This window comes from Hemitrygon akajei, chromosome 10 (assembly GCF_048418815.1).
Source record: "Hemitrygon akajei chromosome 10, sHemAka1.3, whole genome shotgun sequence".
Classification (NCBI taxonomy): domain Eukaryota; kingdom Metazoa; phylum Chordata; class Chondrichthyes; order Myliobatiformes; family Dasyatidae; genus Hemitrygon; species Hemitrygon akajei.
The window spans coordinates 19063544-19088041 of NC_133133.1; the positions used below are offsets into that span (position 1 = coordinate 19063544).

General features: G+C 37.7%; 1 protein-coding gene across 3 annotated transcripts in view; it reads right to left on the bottom strand.

Moving 5' to 3' along the window:
* Positions 1 to 2230: 2230 nt before the first annotated feature.
* Positions 2231 to 24498, bottom strand: part of nkrf (NFKB repressing factor) — a 53295-nt gene continuing 31027 nt past the window's right edge. For all 3 annotated transcript variants that reach the window (XM_073057850.1, XM_073057851.1, XM_073057849.1), the window contains exons 2-3: positions 14738 to 14859; positions 2231 to 6023 (exon numbers count right to left, since the gene is read on the bottom strand). In XM_073057850.1, the coding sequence (XP_072913951.1) occupies positions 4069 to 6023; positions 14738 to 14825 (2043 nt within the window). In that variant the 5' untranslated portion in view covers positions 14826 to 14859 and the 3' untranslated portion in view covers positions 2231 to 4068. The remainder of the gene's footprint in view (positions 6024 to 14737; positions 14860 to 24498) is intronic.

Below are 24498 nucleotides of genomic sequence, written 5' to 3' on the forward strand. Positions count from 1 at the left end.
GATGAATTTACCACTATATTTCACCTTCATTTTCAAAGAAATACAAAAGATATATAAGTGAGTTTGTGTGGTCCCCTGTCCAATAATTGAGCTTTCCATGGCACACAAGACAGACAGATACCTGTTGAAACACATATCGGAATTTCTGGCCAAATTAGGGATGTCACCAAGATTACAGTGCAGAAAGTTTGAGAGATACAGCCTAACAATTGTAAAAGTGCTAAGTGTTCTACAAGGTCAACAGTTTCCACCAAAAGTGCAGGATTTGAAATGTGAGAACTAGGAATAGAGGCTGGCAAGACCAGGTCTCTTAGGGGATCCAAGAGCAAGAGAAGGTAATGGAGCAGGAAAGAATTTACAGAAATAGACATTTTTGTTGAATGATAGAAAGACTGTAGCCACAACCACTCAAAAATGACTAAAGGTTATCAAAATGTATTGTTCTATTGTGCCAACCAAAATTCTTCCATCTCATTAATTGAAGTTAAATATAAAATCTGGGAATCAGATTTTAGTTGTCTTGCCAAACCAAGCAAAATATTTCTCATAAAATAAATAAAATTGTAAATGGAATATCATTAGTCACCAATAATCTAAACACCACTGGGAGGGGATAAATCAAAAGGAATAAATAAAGTATTTCCAATTAACACTCTTAGCACAAAACAATCTATTAATGAACATTACACACAGTGACTACTTTATTAGGTACAGGAATGGAACCCAGTGTGGTCTTCTGCTGCTGTAAATCATCCACTTCAGGGTTCGATATGTTGTGCATTCAGAGATGCTCTTCTGCACACCACTGTTGTAACGTGTGGTTATTTGAGTTATTGTCACCTTGTTGTCAAGCTTGAACCAGTCTGACTTCTCATTAACAAGGCATTTTTGCCCACGGAACTGCTGCTCACTGTATGTTTTTGCTTTTCACACTATTCTCTGTTAATTCTGGAGATTGTGGTGATGTGAAAATCAGCAGTTTGAGATATGCAGATATGTATACCCCATCTGTCACAAACAATCAGTCCACCGTCAAAGTGAGTTCAGGAGACTGGTTGAAGTCCCCAACTATGGACTCATTTTCAGAATGCTTCATCTCATGTTCTTGATATTTATTATTTATTCAATTTTGTATTTGTAGTTTGTCATCTTTTGCACACTGGTTGAACGCCCAAGTTGATGCGGTCTTTCATTGACTCTGTTATGGTTATTATTCTATTATGGAATTATAGAGTATGTCCAAAAGAAAATGTATCTGTATATGAACTCTGATAATAAATTTACTTTGAAGTCACTCAGATCATATTTCTTACTTATTCTGTTGTTTGATCTGAACTGAACCTCTTGATCATGTCTGCATGTTTTTGTGCATTGACTTGCTATATGATTGGTTGATGAAATATTTGCATCAATGAGATGTATGGGCATACCTAATAAAGTAGCCACCCAGTGCATGTAGATTTATAAGCAATGTGTTCAAGGAGACCTGATACCTGTTAAACCATTTGCACAGAGACAACTTTATTCAATCAGTATAACCCTGATGGATTTAAAATACAGCAATGCCCTCTGAAATGCTGAAGTCAATTTGGTGTCCGGTTCATTTGCTGAACAATGCCAAATTAGCTAGTCCTGGCAGATCAAATGGAAGGGGCAAGGGAAGGTGGTAATAATCACTTAACCATGGTAATTTCCACCACAGGAAATGTAAGGAGTACAGATTATCAGTAAAGAACAGGTTTGTACTGGCCTTTCCTATCCATTGCAGTCAAAGTGGCTACAAATACTCACACGGTATGGCTGAAAAGTTGATAAAGGACTAGTACCTATTGGATCCAAACACCAAGAATAAACACCTTAAGCACCATCTGTAAAGAAGGGAGGAAATAGGAAAGAGAAAGCAAAGCAAACTCAGCAAAAGGATCTTAAATAGAAAATGCACCAATTTAATTTGATGTTATTGTTATTTAAAATAAGCATTACCAAGAGCTACAGCAAAGGAAATAGATGTTTCAATTTTTCCAATTCACCCAAAATAAGCTTGCGATTCTCAAATTTCCTAAAGCACTCAGAGGGTGCTCATGTTGCCTTGGTGATGAAACAAACAGCCCCTCTTTGTTCGTTGTCGGTTTCCAAGCTGAATGAATTCAGAGACTTAATTAACATTGGTAAACAGTTACCACCAGATACACAAGGTACAAGCATCGTTAGTCCACTATAGCTGAACAGATTTCATTAAAAATATTTTATTCTGTTTGGAAGGGGGAAAAGGGTCAGGACATTCTGCACACCTGATTTAGTATACTAAAAACATATACAACATATTCACTTTACTGAATTCAGACCCAAATTGCAATATCACAAAGTCATACAACTAACATTCTGACATTCTTGACATCTTACAGTGTAATGTTCTATTCAAGGCAGCAGCTGATGAAATATCCAAGATATTTTGCCAGACAAGTGCAATTAATATTGTGGTAATCTCAGTGAAGTGTCCTCATGAAGAACAAAATGCTTATTATGATTAATAGGTCAGAACCTAATCCTTCAAAACCTGTTAATCCCAATGCACACTGTGCAGTCCTTAAAATAAATTATAATTCCAGCTCAGAATCCTGCATTTACATGATAGAGAATGCAAACACCTGATGTTCCAATTTTGGTCTGTGCCAAGTTCAGTCAAGGCTACAATATGGCAATACAATTGGACACAACATCCACGGGCAAGGAGGGAACTTGGATGAAAAGGGGAAAAAAGTCCAAGCTTGCTGGAAATTGAGATGATGTATTATTTCCAGCAAACTGGAGTTCAGAGGTATGAGGAGGAATTTCATTGATACCTGCTGAATATTGAAAACCCCATAGTGGATGTGGAGAGGATGTTTCTTGTAATGGGGGAATATAGGATTCATGGGCACAGCCTCAGAATGCCCATTTAGAACAGAGATGAGGAGGAATTTCTTTAGCCAAAGGGTGGTGAATCTGTGGAATTCACTGCCACAGACGGCTGTGCAGATCATGTCATTGGATATATTTAAAGTGGAGGTTGATAAGTTCTTGATTAATCAAGGTGTCAACGGTTTCAGGAGAAAGACAGGAGAATAGGGTTGAGAGGGATAATAAATCAGCTATGATGGAATGGCAGAGCAGACTTGATGGGCCAAATGGCCCAATTCTGCTGTCACGTTTTATGGTCTTATCAGGTGAGGATGGTATTGAATAAGCTGCAATATGCTCACATTCACCAACATTCATCATATAAGGAGCAAATTCAACAAGGTACTGAGGGCACCAATATTGGAAATAAAACTAACAAATCCAATCCTACTAAGCTGTAGTTGATGGGGAGGGAAGAAAGTAGATTACTGAATATCAAATCAGAAAAAGGCTGTTAAGTAACAGCTATAAAAATACAATCAAATGAGTTAAAGTTTAAATATTGCACTGCAGAACTATCAAATCAGAAAAATACAATTATCAGCTCCAAATGCTTGCAAACAACTTTGTCTCAGTCCAACAACCTAGCAAATAAAGACTGAAATGGACAAAAAGCTTGGGTCTCATCTACAATTTCCTCCATTCAGTGGGGAAGGTGCTCATGAGAACCAGAAGATAACATGTACTTCACAAAACCCAAACAGAATGCATAATAGCATTTTTTTTTAAATGTACACTACCTTTCAAGATCAATGTACACTTAAGTCTCAAATTCAATTGATTTCACCCACTCACTTAAATTAAGATGAACCACATTGAAACAGTTGTTAGTTCACTAGTAATATCAACAGTGGCAGTTTATTACCATATTTTGTAAATAACAGACAGTTATTCTTATACATGGAGAAAGGTGATGCAGAAATACTGAGAGTTCATTTTGAATGCCTTGTTTTGAACATCTACCCCACTGATGACAATTTCAAAAGTGTAAATAATAGATGCAAATAAATTTCTATTGCAATTGAGAAATCATTTACAATAACTGAATTCAGATTACTGACCAAAAAAGTCTTGCTTCAGAAGAAAACTTCACATAAATAAAAATGAAGACGGTGGCAGAGTTGTGTATTAACTTGAAGAACCTGGCATTACCAATTCAAATCGTCCAACCTGTCCTTCCTGTGTAAGCTGATTCATAATATCCTTTACACGCATTTTTTTGAATACAACCAAATAGCGATCCTTCCCTTTCCCGTAGGCTTTACTCTTGAGGCCATATTTGGCGGCCATCTGATGGATTTGCATACGCTCATCGTTGGTCAGCTCTTTAGAAAAGGTCAACTCCTCCTGTCTGTCCGAGCGGGCATAATTTTTGATAAGATCCTCTATATCTCGTTTGTTTAATTTGGAATTACTCTTACTCATTTCCAAACCTAATCCCTCCCTCTTAAACTGTTCTTTTACAGTGATTGGCTCTGCAATACCCTCACCCTCTTTCCCCAAACCACCCCCTTTCCAACCCATTTTTCGCAAAAGCTGATTGCCAATGTTGTCTTCTGTGATCTTTTGTTTAAGATCTTCTTCCGCAGAACGTCCAATAATGGCACTGCGAGAGATGGCTGTGCCAGATTTTCCTGGCTTGCTCGATTTTACAATTGGCTGCGTTTGCCTCAATATGTCCAAAGCCTTCTCCGCCGCTGTATGCTTCACCAGTTTTTTGGTTCCATAGGCCTCAGCAATAAAATGGTCTTCTATAAAAACACGGCACTGCCAAACATCATTGGGGGTCAGCTGAAACTTGTAATCCACAGTCATTCTATTGAATTGAGCCGAATTGTTCAGAATGCACACGGCATTTTTTGCAGTCTCCAAAATGACAAACTCCATCCAGTTCTTCTTTTTGCCATCCTTTGAATGTCGCGTGCTCTGCCTATTTGTTTCTTTTTCTTTATTGGCTGTGTCCTTGCTCGGTATTTTCTCATCTGGCTTTTTGAGAGCAGGAGGAATGTCATTTCGAGGCGTGTCCTTCTCACACAGTATTAGGTCATCAATGCAATTACTTTTACATTTGCGTTTCACCACCTCAACCACCACATCCTTCAGGAACAACTTTAAGGCTTGTTCAGAAGCCCTATCTCGAGCTCCAATTTTGCTGCCAGCATAACCAGTAGATAAGTAAACACCCTGACACCTCAATTCACAAGCATAGCCATCCGTCAAGACTTTCTTGTTTTTTGGTACATCAGCTGGAGGTATCTCCTTCAGCGAGACATAGAAATACTGAGGATTTGTTTTACAGGCTTGAATACAGCTGCTCAGCACATCGCTGTGGTTCAGCTGGTTACTGAAGCCTCCGATTGAACTAAGTTTCCTTGACACAGATATCTGGAGCATATTAAAAAATGTCTGTCGGCTCTTTACCGCAGATGGAGAAAATCCACCAGATGAAGATTTACTAGATAACGGTTGCAGAGGTTCAGGAAGTACCGACTTGCTGGCATTTTTCTTGGAAGATTTTCTACTTTTTGACCGCTTGGTCTGTGTAAAACCCAGGCCCTTATAGCCCTGCTTGTTGCCAACTGGTGTCTTAGAAAAGTCCGGCCCTCTCATAGTCGGATAAAGATCCGACGAGGGAATGGAATGATAAGCCTCATACTTTGCTGAATAGTTCTGTTGTATTTTAGACATGTAAGTGCTTAAACAGGTTATCCCATTTACACAGTTTCCAGTTTTGTTTTCATTTGATTCAGTGAAGATGTTCTTGTACAAAGAGTCATAATCAAACGTAGAACTCTCAGGGGGAGCCGGAGACAATGGCCCATTTGAATTTTTGCTAGATTTATTTGATTTTTCATCTGTGGGAGAAAGTTCTGCTTTCACAGAGTTCTCCTCAGTTTTAACTACAGAGTTTGATGGCAGAATATCTTCATCTAAGTCTGCCCACCTTCGAGGCTTTTCTGACTGATTGGGCTTTTTCTTTGCCTCATCTTCATCCTTAGTGCTGCTACTCACAAATGCAACCGGCTCAAATCGAAATCTGGGACGGAATGAAGGAGGTTTCCGCTTCGCTGTTGGATTTTCACCTAAAGAGGTAAACAGATAAGTGAGTTTGGTAATGTTCTCAAATATCACTTACATTGCATATTGATGTCTGTAAATAACCAAATCTTAAGACTTCACTCATGTGTCACAAACTATTTCTTATTCTTCTGTTGATCTGCTTGTATTTCACTGGATAGTAGGTCAAATTCCTGTAACTTAAATGTTACTGCATCAGCTGGGGGACTTGCTAAGGTTTCTTTCCAAACTCCTTGCTCTGTAGTCATTTTGAAAAAACCTGCTTCAAAACTTCTTTTAGAATTAAATTCCTGGTATATTTGATACATTCATCTCTGCAGCTAAGATGTAATAAGATATTTCCACAAACTGTAACTTTTGTTGTTTGACTATCATGAAAATGTACCTTTGCAGTTCTGCACAACGGTTTAACTTTTCCCTAAGCAGAATCAGCATTAAAAGTAAACACCAACAAATTTGTTGCATAACACATATTACTGCTATCGGAAGCTTTAGAGTTCAGCTCCCAGAGCACACAATAATCCTTTCCACATGCTTAAACCTATATCCACAGAAGTTTGAAATGCTAAATAGAGTAAATGTGGACCCAAAACTACTTCAAATTTTAGAGATTCTACATCAATGGCTTTTCAATACATTCACCAAATATCAGTTAGTTTATTATTATACAAGGAATAATTAACCACTGATGTAATTGTTTGGTGCTTGTTCGTTAAAACATTGAGTCATAGGTGGGTGGGATGGAGATACGTTTCTACCAAAGGAGGTGAAAGGCACTCCGTCCCTCTGCAACCCTGCAGTTCACCCTTGGGCAAGGTGTAGCACCTGCTTAGCCCTCCAGTCAGGGTCACGTGAAGCCATGGGAGCAGGTGCCAGATGATCGTATAAACAACTGGTGCATATCACGGGTTCTGGTTATGTGATCACTGACACCAGGCAGACAATCTCTGAAGAGTATTGATAATGGTTGGGGTCACCTGTCTTTGTAAAGACACTGCCCAGAAGGCAGCAATGACGAACCACTCCTGTAGATAAATTTGCCAAGAACAATCACGATCAAGACCATGATCGTCCACATCATACAACTGCACATAACAAATAGTTAAATGTACCATCTTAAAATAATGAAAACTTAAAAATGTTATTTCAACTTGAAAATTACGCTATGAAGTGTGTACGGCAAATTCCTTCCCGCGCCTGTTTGGTACACTGGGCAGTATCCTTTCTGTTTCTTTAGCATTTATCTGTTTTATAAGGCCCAGTTGCTAGCTCGGCGTTCAACCCAGCATGGACGGAAGCATGCAAGGAGATGGCTGGATTTGAACTTCTTGTTCTAAAGTCTGTGTGCGGATACCACACCAGCAGCAGACTATGAAGCGTGTGACCAAGAGAAAAACAAACAATATTGTAAAGTAAATTTATTCTTATTTCCTGAATTACAGCAATGAGAATCAAGAAAGTAGTAACTGTTAAAGACCAAACCCAATAAACATATATAACCAGTTACACTGAATACAAGTGACAAAAACAGGTTGTTGATCCTTTTCCATCCCAACTTTTATTCCTTTCTCCTACACATTTAATGGAACAATTCCATTTAGAAGTTGAAAGCGATCCTACCATAGATGTATTACACTTTCAGTTCAGTTCTGAAGGACTAAACCCAGGAAACAACTGCCCATAATTTAGCACAAATTGCCAAATCTATCCAAAACCATAAACGACAACTGCGATATACCGCACAGGTTAAATGGAATAGCATTTCTGAGATGGAAATTCAAAATTCAAAGATCAAACTAAATTTACTATTATACATATATGTCACCATATATTATCCTGAGATTCATTTTCTTGCAGGTATTCACAGAAAATACAAAGAAACACAATAGAATCAATGAAAAACATGCTCAATTTTTTTCAGTTTGTGACTGCCTGTAAACAATCTCAAGGTTGTATAATTTATATTCTTTAAATAATAAATGCACTTTGAATCTTGAATTAACAAGACAATGTGCAAAAGACCACAAACACTGCAAATACAAAAAGAAAAAAGTAAACAAAATAATAATAATAGTAAGCAATAAATAGAGAACATGAGAAGAGTCCTTGAAAGAGAGTCCATAGGTTGTGCGAACAGTTGTCGGGGTGACTAAAGTTGAGGGAAGTTATCCCTTCTGGTTCAAGAGCCTGATGAGTGAGAGGTAGTAACAGATGTGATGCTGATGCATTTTGCAGCTCAGTCCTCTATGGAGCTTGGGAGAATGAACTAATGTACAACAGATACAAGAAATGTAAAAATTTAGCACAGAAATCAAAGTTCAAATTTAATATCAAAGCACATATACCATATATAACCTTTGGATTCATCTTCTAGCAGGCACTCACAAAACAAAGAAACACCACAGAATTCACAAAAAAAAACAAACACAAAGACCACCATCTATCTATTGTGCAAAAGAGGACAAATTGCAAACATGAACTGCAGTCCCCGAAAGTGAAGGGAAGCAAAGCCAGTCCAGGAGCCTGATGGCCACAGAGCAACAACTGCTCGGGAACCTGGCAGCGTGGGGCCCAAGACTCCCGCACCTCTCGTCCATCAGCAGTAGCAAGAAAACGCAGATCGGTCAAATGCAGGGAGATGACACTGAACACCTGTTCATTTTCCATTCTTAGCCTCAACAATTTTAATCTTGCTTGACACTTTAAACGACAGAGTAATGGAGCTGAAGCATTGCTTAAAAACTAAAGCAAAGACAGCAAGATGGTGGAATTCATTTTCAGAGTGATTTAAATAAAGGCTGTGTCAACACCAGTTGAACAGTTTGGAAGGATGACTGAAGTAAAATACAAGATACTGCATATACAGGTGTGCGTTGCTTAACGTCCATTCGGACAACGTCCGTAGTCCCAATCGGAGAACGTGACGTAGCAGACGTAACCAATTTCGTGTATCACCTGCCTCTTGAGTGTAGCAGCGTTATCTCTGTTTAATTTTCTTTCGAAAATATTACCGTAAAGTGCATCATGGCTTCCAAACGCAGCAAAACCACTCCTAGTGATAGCAGCAGCAAGAGGCAAAGTATTGATTTGGAAGTGAAACAAAAGGTTATTAAACAATATGAAGGTGGAAAACCAGTGAATGCTATTGCTCGGGAGTTAGACATGTTACACTCGACAATCACGATGATCCTAAAAAACAAAGAAAAAATTCTTGAAGTTGTTAAAGGATCAGCTTCACTGAAAACTACAAGGCTCACGAAAATGCGAGAGGGACCTATATCGGATATGGAGAAATTGCTAATGACATGGATGGCGGACTAAACACAAAACAGAATCCCTCTCAGCACGTTGACGATCACTGCTATGGCATAAAGCTTGTTCAAAATGCTTAAAGGAAAAGCAGGACCAGGCTACAATATTGAGTTTAGTGCTAGCTCTGGGTTCAAGCGCTTCAAGCAACGTTTTTCACTGCATAATATGATAGCGAGGAATGCTCATGTAGTGTTTGCTGCATAGAGAGAAATTAATGAAGGAAAGAAAAAGCAAACTAGGCAAACAACAATGGGCGTATTCCTGAAGAAGTCAATAACTCCTGAAGAAGAGCCTCAGCCAGGTCCTTCAGGCATTACAGGAGATGATATTATCATTGTTGGTGATAGTTCATCAATGCAGGTTAGTCGACCTGAAAGTCTTCCAGTTGAACACTATGAGGAAGTTGAGAACAGTGATGTGGATGATCCTGATTCTCTTTGATAAATTGTGTGTGATATAGGCTAAGAAAGTGTTTACATAAAAGTTTAAAAAGTGAAAGAAATTAAAAAGTTTAAAATGAAATTTAAAAATTAGTGTATGTATGTATTGCAGTGTACAGTATACAGTTTTAGTGTAAGTTCTTGGCTATTTAGTCAATACAGGTACAATACAGTACTCCATATAGGTTTGCTAAGTATATAATATGGTGTTAGCACAACGTCCAAAGCACATAACGTCCGATTTCACAGAACGTATCGTGGACGTTAAGCAACGCATAGCTGTACTGGAAAAGAAAGAGTGCATAGTATTAGCCTACACTGCTCACAATGAGAATATAAACATGGAGTCACCAGGAGACGCTCATGGAGTGAGCACTGTTTTAGATTCGCTCCACAACCTTTACTTTTTTAACCTATGATCACCCTTATTTAACTTATCTTTACCTACACCAGAAGATTCTTGTTACTTTTCTGGACTTATCTTTAAGAGTGTACTGTGAATTTTGAAGAAATGAATACAGAAATGGCTTTAAGATCTAAAGGGCGAGACCCTGGGAAAGATTCTAACGGCAATGGAAAGAAAAAAAAACTGATCCTAAGCGTACTGAATTGACTTATGATACGTTATTGGAGCTCTTAAATGAAAAATTTGAAGAATAACGACAAACTTTTAAAGAAGATTTAAAGGCTTTCCAGGATTCTCTGGATAAGATTGAGCATGAAGTTAAAAAGCATCAAACTCTAATCGCAACTCTGCAAGAGGACAGTCAGAAGCGAGACTTGAAACTATTATTTTTGCACAAGAAACTCATGTGAGGAAAAAGGACAATCAACATTTTTTTAGGTTTTGGAGGGGTCAACAGTACCATTCGAATTCGAATGCCAAAGTAAAAGGAGTTTCAATTTTTATTGACTCCTCTATTACATTTGTTCAACACGATATTATTTCGGATCCAAGTGGTAGATTTTTGTTAATTACTGGGTTACTTTTTAATAAGAAGGCTGCTATGGTTAATGTTTATGCTCCAAATGTGGATTATCCTGATTTCTTTAAGTCTTTATTTACTTCTTTACCTAATCTAAATGAATATATGTTAATAATGGGTGGTGACTTCAACTGCTGTTTAAATCCTTTGCTGGATAGATCTATATCCATTCAGACTTTATCAAATAAGTAGGCCACTTACATCAATTCTTTTTTGACTGATAATGGAATTTTCGATATTTGGAGATTTCTGCATCCTAAGGACAAAGAGTTCTCATTTTTCTCACAGGTTTATCATTCTTACTCGAGAATTGACTAGTTTTTCATTGACTCTCGTTTTATTCCATCTGTAATTGGATGTAATTATGACATTATAGCCATCTCTGATCATGCTCCAATGAAACTTTCTATTAAATTAATGGATACAGCTTCTAGTACTAAGCAATGGCGATTTGATTCTACCTTATTGCAAGATCCGGATTTCATTAAATTTATGAAGGAACAGATTGATTTCTTCTTTTCAACTAATTCCACGGATGAAATTTCCTGCAGAACACTTTGGGACACTTTTAAAGCATATATACGTGGACAGATTATCTCCTATTCTGTTGGTTTGAGAAAACTTATTAAGAAGGAACTCTTTTATTGGTTGATAAGATTAAAGAAATTGACAAGAAATATTCGATTGCTCCTAGTAAGGAACTTTACAAAGGGTTGAGCTTCAAATGGAACACAGTTTATTACTTACATCTTCGATTGAAAATCAATTAATGAAAACCAGAAGTGATTTTTATATACATAGTGATAAATCGGGTAAACTGTTAGCTAATCAATTGAAGAATGCTTCGGTTAAATGTCAAATTATTAAGATTCATCAACAGAATGGTGAACTGACAGTTAATCATGATGAGATAAACAAATCTTTTCAAGATTTTTATACCTCCCTGTATCATTCCGAATTTCCTCATGATCATAATACCATGCATGATTTTTTTGGGAAATTGAATTTTCCAAAATTATCATCAGAAGATCTTTTAATATTAGAAACTCCTATTACGGATGTAGAAATTAAAGGTGTTATTTCCTCTATGAATTCCGGCAAAGCACCAGGTTCAGATGGGTATACAGTTGAATTTTTAAAGTTCTTTTCCTTCTACTCTTTCTCCTTGGTTATGCAGGGTTTTTGAAGAAGCAATTAGACTAGGTAAATTACCACAATCTTTTTATAGAGCTTCCACTTCTTTAATATTGAAAAAAGATAAAGACCCTACTGACTGTGCATCCTATAGACCAATATCCTTATTGAAAGTAGATTCCAAGATCTTTTCCAAGTTACTGGCGACCAGGCTGGAGAAGGTATTACCTCAAATTATCTCGGAGGATCAAACTGGTTTTATTAAAAATCGTTATTCTTTTTTCAATATTAGGAGATTATTGAATATTGTTTATACTTCACGCAGCGCCTTCAGAATGTGTCATTTCATTAGATGCGGAGAAAGCATTTGATAGAGCTGAATGGCCATATTTATTTACTGTGCTTGAGAAGTTTAATTTTAGTCCGACATTTATATCCTGGATTAAATTGATATATCATACACCAGTAGCCTCGGTTTTTACTAACAATCAAAGATCTCCCTTTTTTCGTTTATTTCAGGGTACCAGGCAAGGCTGTCCTCTTAGTCCATTATTATTTGATACTGCTTTGGAACCTTTGGCAATTGCTATTTTTCACCTAACATTTTTGGCATCACTCGCGGGATGGATATACACAAGTTATTATACGCAAATGACTTGTTATTATACATTTCTGATCCTGAGAAATCCATTCCTGCAGTTATATTATTGTTGGCTCAGTTTAGTAATTTTTCCAGGTATAAATTGAATCTTAATAAGAGTGAATTATTCCCCTTAAATAGACAGGTTCCAATTTATGGAAATTTACCTTTTAAATTAGTTAATGACTTTTTTATAACCTTAGGGATTAAAATCAGAAAAAATCATGAGTTATTCAAGGTTAATTTTTTACTCTTAACTGATCAGATTAAATGTTTGTTCACTAAATGGTCACCATTGTCTATATCTCTGATAGGTCGGATTAATGCTATTAAGATGATTATTTTACCCAAGTTCTTATATATATTTCAAGCGGTACCAATTTTTATTCCAAAATCCTTTTTTGACAATGTTGATTCAAAAATTTCCTCATATATATGGCAGAATAAAAATCCTAGATTAGGTAAAAGATATTTACAGAAGTCAAGGAAGGAAGGTGGATTGGCATTGCCTAATTTTAGATTTTATTGTTGGGCAATTAATATTCAACATTTGAATTGTTGGTTAAGGGATTGGGATTTATCTCCTAGCCCTCATTGGGTAAATCTGGAAACTAAATCTGTACAAGGATTTTCATTGGGTTCTACTTTAGGGACTTCTCTTCCCTTTGCTCTTTCTAAATTGCATAAACGAATTGACAATCCGATAGTCAAGCATACTTTACGTATATGGTTTCAATTTCGGAATTTTTTTGGGTTGAATCAATTTATTTTAACTATTCCTATTGTATCCAATTTCTTTTTTCATCCCTCTATTATGGACCAAGCTTATTCAGCTTGGAAGACTAAAGGTATACTACGATTTTCTGATTTATTTTTGGATAATTGTTTTATGTCTTTTGAACAATTATCGAATAAATATAATTTGCCTAGATCATTTTTTTTAGATATTTACAGATTAGGAATTTTTTAAACACTGTACTTCCTACCTTTCCAAATCTTGATTCTTCGGGTATTTTGGAGAAATTGTTAGAATTAAATCCTTTTCAGAAAGGTGTAATATCAAATGTTTACAATATAATTATGAAAATATGTTCAGAGGCCTTTTATAAGATTAAAAATGATTGGGAAAGAGAACTTAACCTTACTATCCCTATTGAAAATTGGGATAAAATTCTTCAATTAACTAATTTATCCTCTATATGTGCTAAACATTCATTGATACAGTTTAAAGTTGTGCACAGGGCTCATATGTCCAAGGATAAATTGGCTCGTTTTTATTCCCATATAAATCCTATTTGTGACAGATGTCATTCTGAGATAGCTTCTTTAACTCATGTTTTGGTCATGTCCACTTTTGAAAAATTATTGGAAAGATATTTTCGATATTATTTCCACGGTATTGAACATTGATTTACAACCTCATCCTATTACTGCAATCTTTGGTTTACCAATGATGGAGTCAATTCATTTATCTTCTTCTGCTTGTCGGATGATTGCACTTCTTACATTAATGGCTAGAAGATCTATTTTGTTGAATTGGAAAGAAATTAAACCCCCTACTATATTTCATTGGTTTTCTCAAACTATGTTATGTCTAAATTTGGAAAAAATTAGAAGTGTCGTATATGACCCTTCTATTAAATTTGAAAAGACTTGGAGGCCATTTATTCAATATTTTCACATGATGTAATTTGACCCTGTTGCAATCCTATTTGTTTTTCCGGTTTTGATTATATATATGTTGAGAGGATCGGGGTTGGGACACTGATGATTTTGTATCTTTTTATAGATATTATAAACAGCCCTTTTTTCCCTCTTCTTTTTCTTTTCCTTTTTTTTCTCTTTATTAGTTAGTGATCAGTTTGTTAGATTAGTTTTTCTTAGGGTAATATTTTTTTTCTCTTTTCTGTTTTTTCTCAACATGATATACCTAGTTTTTTTTTTTGTTTCGTTTATATGATATTTGTATCATTCATGATTTGGGAAGACTTAACTATATTGTACTTATTGCTTGTGTATCCTTTCATGTTCATTTTAATTTTGTAAGTTTGTAATCCCATTATCTATGTATTAATCTTATCATGTTGATATTAATAAAAAGATCGAAAAAGAAAGAGAATATAAACATACTGATTGTGTGGACTATCAGTTCCATATTGTAATACAGCATAGCTGCACACACACAAAACAGGTAAGGGTTAACTTACCATTGTCAGAATTGGATCTTTTATTAGTTGTGCTCCCTGGAATTAACTCCGATGATCCTAAGTCACCAACTTCAATACCTTCTGCCATTTGTGAGACTCGTTCCAAAAGGTCTCGGCTGTATCTATTAGCAAACATACATAAGCAAAACATGGTCAATTCATGATAATTATATGTTGTAAAGTTACTGCTATAATTATTGGGTTTACAGTATTCCTTCACAAAAGCAAATATTATTGCAGAAAATACCAATGAATGATCGCACTGGGAGAAAAGTGTAAAAGTACATGTGTTTGGAGAAAAGGAACAGGCATAGGAGTGGAAAATAAAATGACAGCAATGTAAAGGGTCTGAGAGTGGATATCCATCAATCCAAGAAAGCAGTAAAATAAACCAGATCATGAGTTTAAAAAATGCAAATACACAATCAATAAATTATTTTTGAACTTTTGACACAAGAGAATCATGGCAGCCAATTCCTGAACAAAATGCAAACTAATAAATGACTATAATCTGCATCAGGTTGAGCTAGGTAACTACTGTCATTCAGGAAAGGAAGCAAATTCAATTTTTATCTTCCAGATATGAAATCCATGGGAAAGCTACCAACAATCTGGCAGGGATGATGGCAGAGCAGAGATGGCTAGTTTCTGGGAATAATTCACAAGGCACAGGATAGATAGGTCTTACAGAGAAAGAAGTTCTCAAATGGCAGGGGTAGGCAACTGCGGCTGACAAGGGAAGCTGCATGATTGGGAAGCTTTTAAAATCCAATAAAAGGCAACTAAAAAAAACTACAAGAATGGAAAAGATTAAACATGAGGTGCAGACAAGCCAATAATATAAAGCAAGAAACCAGACTTCTTTTAGTTATATAAAGAGTAAAAGGGAGGTGAGAGTTGATACTGGACCACTGGAAAATGATGCTGGTGAGGTAGTAATGGGGGACAAAGAAATTCCAGATGAACTTACTAAGTACTTTGCATCAGTCTTCACTGTGGAAGACACTAGCAGCGTGTCAGAGGTTCGTGACTGTGAGCAGGAGAGAGAGCCATTGCTATTACAAAGGGAAAAAGTGCTAGGCAAACTCAAAGGTCTTAAGGTGGTTCAGTCACCTGGAACAGATGGACTACATCCCAGAGTCCTGAGAGAGGTTGCTGAAGAGATAACGGATGCATTGGTCATGATCTTTTAAGAATCACTTGATTCTGGAATGGTCCCGGAGAACAGGCAAATTGCAAATGTCACTCCACTCTTTAAGAATGGAGGAAGGCAAAAGAAAGGAATTTATAGGCCAGATAGCCTAACCTCAGTGATTGGAAAGTGTTGTAATCTATTAAGGGTGAGGTTTCAGGGATACTTGGAGATAAAGTAAGCCCAAGTCAGTGTGGTTTCTGTAAAGGGAAATCTTACTTGAGAAATCTTTTACAGTTCTTTGAGGAAGTAACAAGCAAGGTGGAAAAGGGAAAGGCAGTGGATGTCATTTACTTGGATTTTCAGAAAGCATTTGATAAGGTGCCATACAAGGCCGCTTAACAAAATAAAATTCTATGGCATTAGAGGAAAGGTACTGGCATTTATTTCAAGGAGAATAGAATATAAAAGCAAGGAGATAATGTTGAGCCTTTATAAGACACTAGTCAGGCCACATTTGGCGTATTGTCAACAATTTTGAGCCCCATATCTCAGAAAGGATGTGTTGTCATTGGAGAGTCCAGAAAAGGTTCACAAGGATGTTTCTGGGAATGTAGGGTGGATGTGGAGCATTTGCAGCTTTTGGCCTATACTCACTGGAATTTAGAAGAATGTGGGGGGATCTCATTGAATCCTACCAAATGTAGAAAGGACTATTCAGGGTGGATGTGGAGAGGATGTTTTCTATGGTGGGGGTATCCAGAATTAGAGAGCACAGCCTCAAAATTGAGGGGCAACTCCTTAGAAGAGAGGTATGGAGGATTTCTTTTAGCCAGAGAGTAGCAAATCTGTGGAATGCTTTGCCAAAGACTGTGGAGGGCAGGTCTGTGTGCATTTAAGGTGGAAGATGATCATTTGCTGATCGGTCAGGGCATCAAAGAATATGGCAAGAAGGCAGGTGTATGGGGTTCAGTGGGGATCTGGAATCAGCCATGATAGAATGGCAGAGCAGACTCGATGGGCTGAATGGCCTACTTCTGCTCCCATGTCTTATCTTTGGATTAGTCCAGATTAGATGAAGTTAATAGTATCTTGAACCAATTTATTTAATCATTTTTCATTATCAGTGATTTCATTAGTAAGATAAATCAAACCATTTACATGTTTGCTTTATTTTATTTGTTTTTTTTAAATTTACAGAAGACCCCAATGCCAAATCATTTCATTTTTTGGGCAACATATATAGCTTTAAACAGGTCTGAAATGAATTTCAATTTCTAAATGTGCTGAGTGTGACTTGGTTATGTATGCCTATCATTCTGAAATAAAAAATTAAAACAAACTCACAGACCACTGATTTATCTCAATCCCAATCCAAATCTTAACCACCTCATTAAAATACCACTCAACTGACAAGACACCCACACAAACTCAGCATCCCAAGGCAACCAACTCTCTAACTTCTACTTCACAACAGTCCCTATTCTACACTTATGCATCAGGAATTTATCGCTACAGGAACAATAACACGGATTGAGCCATATCCTGCCACTTGAGCACCAATACTGCTCCATATCTAAAAACATTGTTCAGAAATGTAAATTTAACGTGCTGGCTAAGACTTTACTGCTATGCTGCAGGTATTTCATTTTAGCTGTTCTGCTTTTAGCAGTTTGGATTTGAGCTAAAGATATGTTGTTCAACTTATGATCTGCCTGCCAATCAGGACAGTGGAATTGGGAGAAGGTTCTAGAGAACGCTGGGCGGAGAGATTTTTGTGACGGACACTGGTGGGGGTCAAGGGTTTTTTTGGCGGGAGGGAAGATGGCTGAGGAAGCTGTCCCTGTTGACCAATACTCTGGTGGGGGACCCCAATTGTTTGAGATGGATTTCAAGCAACAGTCGGAAGGCGGTGTGTGCTTTCACACAGACTGTGGATCCAAGTGCATGGGTTAAAGACAACTTCAAGATGAGCTCCAACTTATGTGCACATTTGGACTGGGTTAACTGTAATGGGCCCTTTTTTTCCTATTATTTTTCCTATTAACTGCTTGATAAAGCTGAAATTTGTAAATATACTTTATAATTGTATGCAGTGTACAATCTGTTATTTCTCGCTGATGACTAATTGCATGGAGGCAGTATTTACACAGATCGGGGTTCTGATGGTAGAGACATACCAGCTTCCTGGTTTTGGAGGGACCCAGATGTACCGAGTTTGAGAAAGGTGGTTTTCTCACTACTGAGTCCAGTGAGTGCGGGTAGGTGGGACTAGGTGAGATTAAGAGTTCGGCACGGACTAGGAGGGCCGGAATGGCTTGTTTCCGTGCTGTGATTGTTATATGGTTATATATGGTTGTTAGCAAGGGGCTAACCAGCCATGTTTCTAGAGACACCCGGTAAAAAGGAGTTTCATAAGCAAGCTTGAAAAGCAAGAAAAAGAAACTGACCATTCTTTACGTCCTAGCTCCATGGTTCATAATCAGGACTTCAATTTTTCTGTTGACTGAATAATCAAGAAAACATGATCTCTATAAACTATTCAGAAAAATCAGTGTGTTTTAACATTCTGAAAATATTGCTTCCAATATATTTTCTGAAGAAGATGGAGCCAGCGAACAACATGACCAAAGGCAACTGCTTCACATAGTCCACAAAGCTATTACTACTTCTTCCAAATATGATTTTGCTACTACTGGAACATGTGATTTACAATTTGGCAGTGTGTTTTCGGGCCGTTTGAGTGATCTGGACTTCACTGTCTCCGAAGGAATTCAGTGAGGATTCGAGTGGAGTGTGCGGCCTGGCGATAGTGCGCAAGTCCATGACCGATTCCATTTCGTGCCAATTAAAGTGTCGAGCAAGATTGAAATCAACAACGAGAACAGAAGACGAGTGAATGTTCAGCACCATCTGCCTGCGTTTGTCTAGTCTCTCTCCCACCGTCTTGCTTGATGCTACTGGAGTCTTGGGTCTTCAAAATTGTTTAATCAACACGGTTTGTGAATTTGACTTAGTAGTTCATGTTGTGATGTGTTTTCGGTTACTCCTCTTTTTGTTGCAATTTGGAATAGGACGGACTGGCTCTACGACCTGCAGTCAATGAACGATCAGCCCTAAATTGAATTAAACCAAACTAAACTGAACACTTCCTAGACTGTTTTGATGAGTGGTTTGATGTTTTATATTTTGCTTTTCACTTGTTTTTTTTGCCATTTGCGCAATTTGGTTTTTTTTTGGGCGATGGGCATTTGATGTTTTATTTGAATGCGTTCCATAGTGTTTCTTTTGTTTTGTGGCTGTCTGTGGGAAAATTAATCTCAGAGTTATATGCTGTATACATACTTTGATAATAAATGTACTTTGAATCTTTGACTTTGAACTTAAGCGGTGTATTTTATTTTGTGGAAGTGTTTAATGGCAAATCACATTTGTGAATACCTAGTAGAAGTGTTCACCACTGATGTGAAAAGTTAACTTGGGAGTTAGGTATAAACAATGTTGCTCATAATCTAGTGTCTATTTTCATTCTCAATTTGGTTACAATTTGCCATAGACATTAAAAAATGATATAACTGAAAATACTGTATTTTACACTGATAAATATCCCAAAAACAAAACAAAAATTATCTGAAAGCTAGAAGCTGAAACTATGGTTTCTTAACAAGGAAAAGAAAGCCAGATCAGTTGAAAATTCCCAAGGGACCTCGTCAATGCTGATAGTTCTTCAGACTGCCATAAAAATAGCTTCTTAGAAGTGAGAAGCCTGAATTTCAACTCTGAGGAACTTTTGGACAAATTACCTTCTGTGATGGTACCAGAGGGAAAAAAAAACTCTCAAAAGGTGGGCTACTTTCTTAAAGCTCAGGAGCCCATCAATCTTCTCCGACAGCAGTTCAAGTTTTGAATCACAGATTGAGGAATGGTGAGATACATCCCAATCAAGCCAGCACAGGCCTTACCTAGGTTAAAAGCACCTGACTATAGACACCTATACATACAAATAGCTAAATTCAAACAAGAACCAGTTTTTTTTTTGGGGGGGGGGTGATACCCTGCTTACATGTAATCTTTCTACAGTCATCAGTCACCATTGTCTCACAGGCTGCCAGTATCGCTGCAAGAAGCCATTTAAGAAAGTTGCTTTGGAAACTGATATGCAATCACTTCTCAAACAAGAGAAAATCTGCAGATGCTGGAAATCCGAACAACACACACAAGGTGCTGGAGGAACTTAGCAGGCCAGGCAGCATGCGATGTTTCAGGCCGAAACCCTTTGGCAGAACTGGAGGGGAAAAAAAGAGATTAAAAATGCAGGAGAAGGGAAAGAGGACCACCAGGTGACAGGTGAAACCTGAAGGGGCGGGGATGAAGTAAAGAGCTGGGAAGTTGATTGGTGAAAGAGACAGAAAAAGGGGTAAGAAGCACAAGAGAGAGTGATGGGCAGATAATGATATGAGGTGAGAGAGGGAAAAGAGTTTGAGAAAGTTTGAGAAATCGATGTTCATGCCATCAGGTTGGAGGCTACTGAGATGGAATATAAGGTGTTGTTCCTCCAACATAAGCACAGCCTCATCATGATAGTGACGGTAGTCATGGATGGACACATTGGAATGGGAAAGGGAAGTGGTATCAAAATGGGTGGCCACTGGGAGATCCCACTTGTTCTAGCAGATGAAGCGTAGTTGCACGGCGAAGCGGTTTCCCAATTTACATTGGGTCTCACCGATGAGCAGGAGGCCACACCGGGAGCACCGAAGTGTTGCCTCACCTGGAAGGACTGCTTAGGACCCTGGATGGTAGTGAGGGAGGAGCTGTAGCACTTGTTCCGCTTGGAAGGATAGGTACCAGGAGGGAGATCAGAGAGGAAGGACAAATGGGCATCACTTCTATCGATACCCATGCAATAATGTAACATCCACTAATTCCTCAAGCCCAAAAAAACTAGCTATTGAGTCTCAGCCATCCTGATCCTGCACCATTGTAACTAGGCAGGGGAAAACAATAAATGTTCATGTCAGTTGGGCCTGATCAACATCATTCATTACAACAGGTATGGTAATTGTACTGAGCGACTTTGTACATTTTCTGCCTTATGGACAAAATTGACTTATGGACATCTGTAAAGATACCCTGTGCATAATCTGGGGAACAGCTTTCATGTAACACTTAAACTGTTGATATTTTAAAGATCAAGACTGGCTTTATTTGTTATGTGTATGTTGAAACATACAGTGAAATGTGCTGTTTGCTTCGTCAAATCAGCAAAGATTGCTGGGCAGCCTTCAAATGTCATCATGCTTCCAGTGCCAAAGCATGCGGCAACCCTAACCGTACATCTTTGGAAAAGGGGGAAAACTGAGCACCCGGAGTAAACTCGCGTGATCACAGGGAGCATGTACAAAATTCTTTGCGAGCAGCTGCTGAAATTGAACAGCAATTGGTGATCACTGGCAGTTCCTCTAGGTCATATATGTCAAACTCAAGACCCGCGGGCCAAATCCGGCCCGTGGTGGAATTATCTTTGGCCCGTGAGATAATATCTAATTACTATTAAAACTGGCCCCAGTAATCGAAGCGCCTATGGCTTATGATATGGCTAATGCTGAGTTTATTCAGGTACCAGGTTTTCAGGGTTTTTAGTGTTTATTCGGCAGTCTTCTTCATAAGAAACGGAATTTGTAAAGTGAAACACTTTGTAGTTATAGCAGAGACTGAGACACATGAGTGCAGGCTGAAAAAATGGAGGCAACGAAAGCTGCGTTCACACGTGTCCGACTGATCCGGCCCGCATGAAGCTGCATTTTGCTCAATCCGGCCCGTGACCTGAAATGAGTTTGACACCCCTGCTCTAGGTGGTAAAGGCAACAGGTTTAAGTGTCAAATATCATGGCACAATGCTGCAATGTGTCTGGTAAAGCTGTGGATGTTTAATCTGGAAGATCGGGAGTTAGAACAAACACACATTGATGAGCACCCTCCCTTGAAACATCGACTGTTGGAAGAATCACCTGACTAGACTGACATTCACTCTAAAGCCAGTTTACTGCCAACCTTACTTCAACAATGCGACGGTTGAGACGGAGAGTAAGATGAACACAGTACACATCCACGACATGGTCAGAACTGCAGAGCATGCACAGAGTAATTCTGCTCGCCAGTCTTTACACAGCAACTGTTACCCAAAGGCTCAAAAACTTTTGCCTTTAACAGACTACTAACAATTTCTGAAGGATTACACAAAGAAGAGCTTTGGGACTGAGGTAGTTTCAAAGCGGCAACAATTTGATGTCAAAAGATGAATTCAATAGGTCTGAAGCATTTAGGAGTGAACCTAACAGTATCCATTTTTTCATGGAAAAAACTGAACAAAATTGATCTTCAATATTCGATAGATAAGGACTGAAAAAAAGGAAATTATTAGACTTACTCCTAAATACTTCAGACCTATTGAATTGACCAGCAATGGACCAAATTATAAAGGTGGGAAATCTAGCCTACTGTGATACAGGTTTCCCCCGCTATCCGAAGGTAGAGTGTTCCTATGAAACTGTTTGTAAGCCGAAATGTCGTAAAGTGAAGAAGCAATTACCATTAATTTATGTGAGAAAAATTTTTGAGCGTTCCCAGACCCAAAATATAACCTACCAAATCAAACCAAATAACACATAAAACCTAAATTAACATGAACAGAGAGTAAAAGCAGGAATGATATGATAAATATACAGCCTACATAAAATAGAAATATTGTATGTACGGTGTAGTTTCACTTATCAAAATCGGGAAGACAGCGAACCAAGATCGATGTGGAGAAAAAAATCAGCACGTACACGCATGCGCGCACAACTGCCCGCACAAGGCTTCACGGGGTAAACACTCGTATAAAGCAGGCACCTTTTTTTCGTAAAAGCGAAAATCCTCTTTGGTTAGCGAAAACAGGTACTAATGTAGATCTTTCGTAACAGCGAGCTGTCATAAAGCAACATTCGAAAAACGGGAGCCACTTGTACTAACATTTCATGCAATTAAGACTGACTGAAAACACTGAAATTGATGAACCTGACATGAATGATTAACAGTACAACACTAAACCAGGTTCTGGACAAAATAACAGGTGCAAATGGACACTGAAGTCCTACAAAACAAACCATAATCACAATTTTCCGTAACATGAAACTGTATCCTTCCTCTGCACACATGAAGAAATGCAAGTTGAAAAAGAATTGCGCTTACTTACTTTACCCAAATTCTGTGAGAACAAATTTTACTCCGTATTTCAAATTTTTGGATCGTAATTTGCGAATTGTACAAGGGAAAATTTCCATAACCTGAACAGCCATTATGCAGGATTCTCCTGTACTCCTATTTGGCTAGAAATAATCAAACTAACCAATGACACTATGAGTACAACAACTGTAGCAAGCTGACTTATCAATGCTCTGAATGAGTATGCTTTATAGTTTTAATAAGTTCAGCTGTATTTCTACACAAATACACAGTTTGTGCTTGTTGGACTGGTAAGTGGTGTAAATTAACTCTTTATTCTCTTTGTGGCTTCATAGGCAATCTCAAATAGCGAAAGAAAGTGTGGACAAAAGTGTGACAAGCATCGTCATTGTTTGTGATCTTGAAATATCATTCCTAACCAGAGTTCATTATGCTTCAAACTTTATGGTATATAATACAGTGGATTTCAGTTAATTGGGACACATCAGGGCCAGTACATTTTGACCTAATTAAGCAGCTTTCTCAATTAGCTGACATTTCATGGAAATAGTATAAAAAAGTTGAAAAAGAAAACTGAATAACAAATTATGTATTTAAATGAAACACAGAATAAATGAGAACACTAGCAATAGTACTACAGTACTATAAAGTTGTGAATTAGTTAACAGTTATTGACAGAGGAATTCATCCAGGGTACAGAATGAAGAAAATCAGTGCAGACAACTACAGCATATAATGGACTGCCTTCATACACTGTTTCATATCCAAGTCTTCATTTTCATTGTAACATTCAAGATAATTAATGACACCTTCAAATTCTTCGTAGATCCTAACTTGCTGAAATAGCAAAATTGTTTCATTTTCACTCCACACCACTTCTAGCATCTACGAGCCTGAATGCTTGAAACTTCAGTGAGCAAAACAATTCTAAATTGTCTTACTGGTTATTTCTCACCAACTACATGACAAAAATCAGTTTTTTTTAAAACACAAAAACATCCACTGACTCAGTTTAAAAACTATTTTTTCTAAGAATGTTGTAGGGTCTAACAGCCACAAGTGTACATGATTGACGCTAGTTAGGGATAGTTCAGCAACAGCCTCTGGTACCAAGTAAGTGTCCCAAACAAATGAAGGGAACCCAAGAAATTTTTTCAATAATTTTTGTTAAGAGTTGTCCCAAATAAACAGCTACCCTAATTAACTGATGATCCAATTAATCAGAATTTACTATATAAACCTGTATATTCCCACAGACATACTCAACAAATACAAAAGCTGGATGAACTCAGCAGGCCGGGCAGCATCCGTTGAAATAAGCAGTCAACGTTTCGGGCCGAGACCCTTCGTCAGGACCTTCGTCTCGGCCTGAAACAGTGACTGCTCATTTCAATGGATGCTG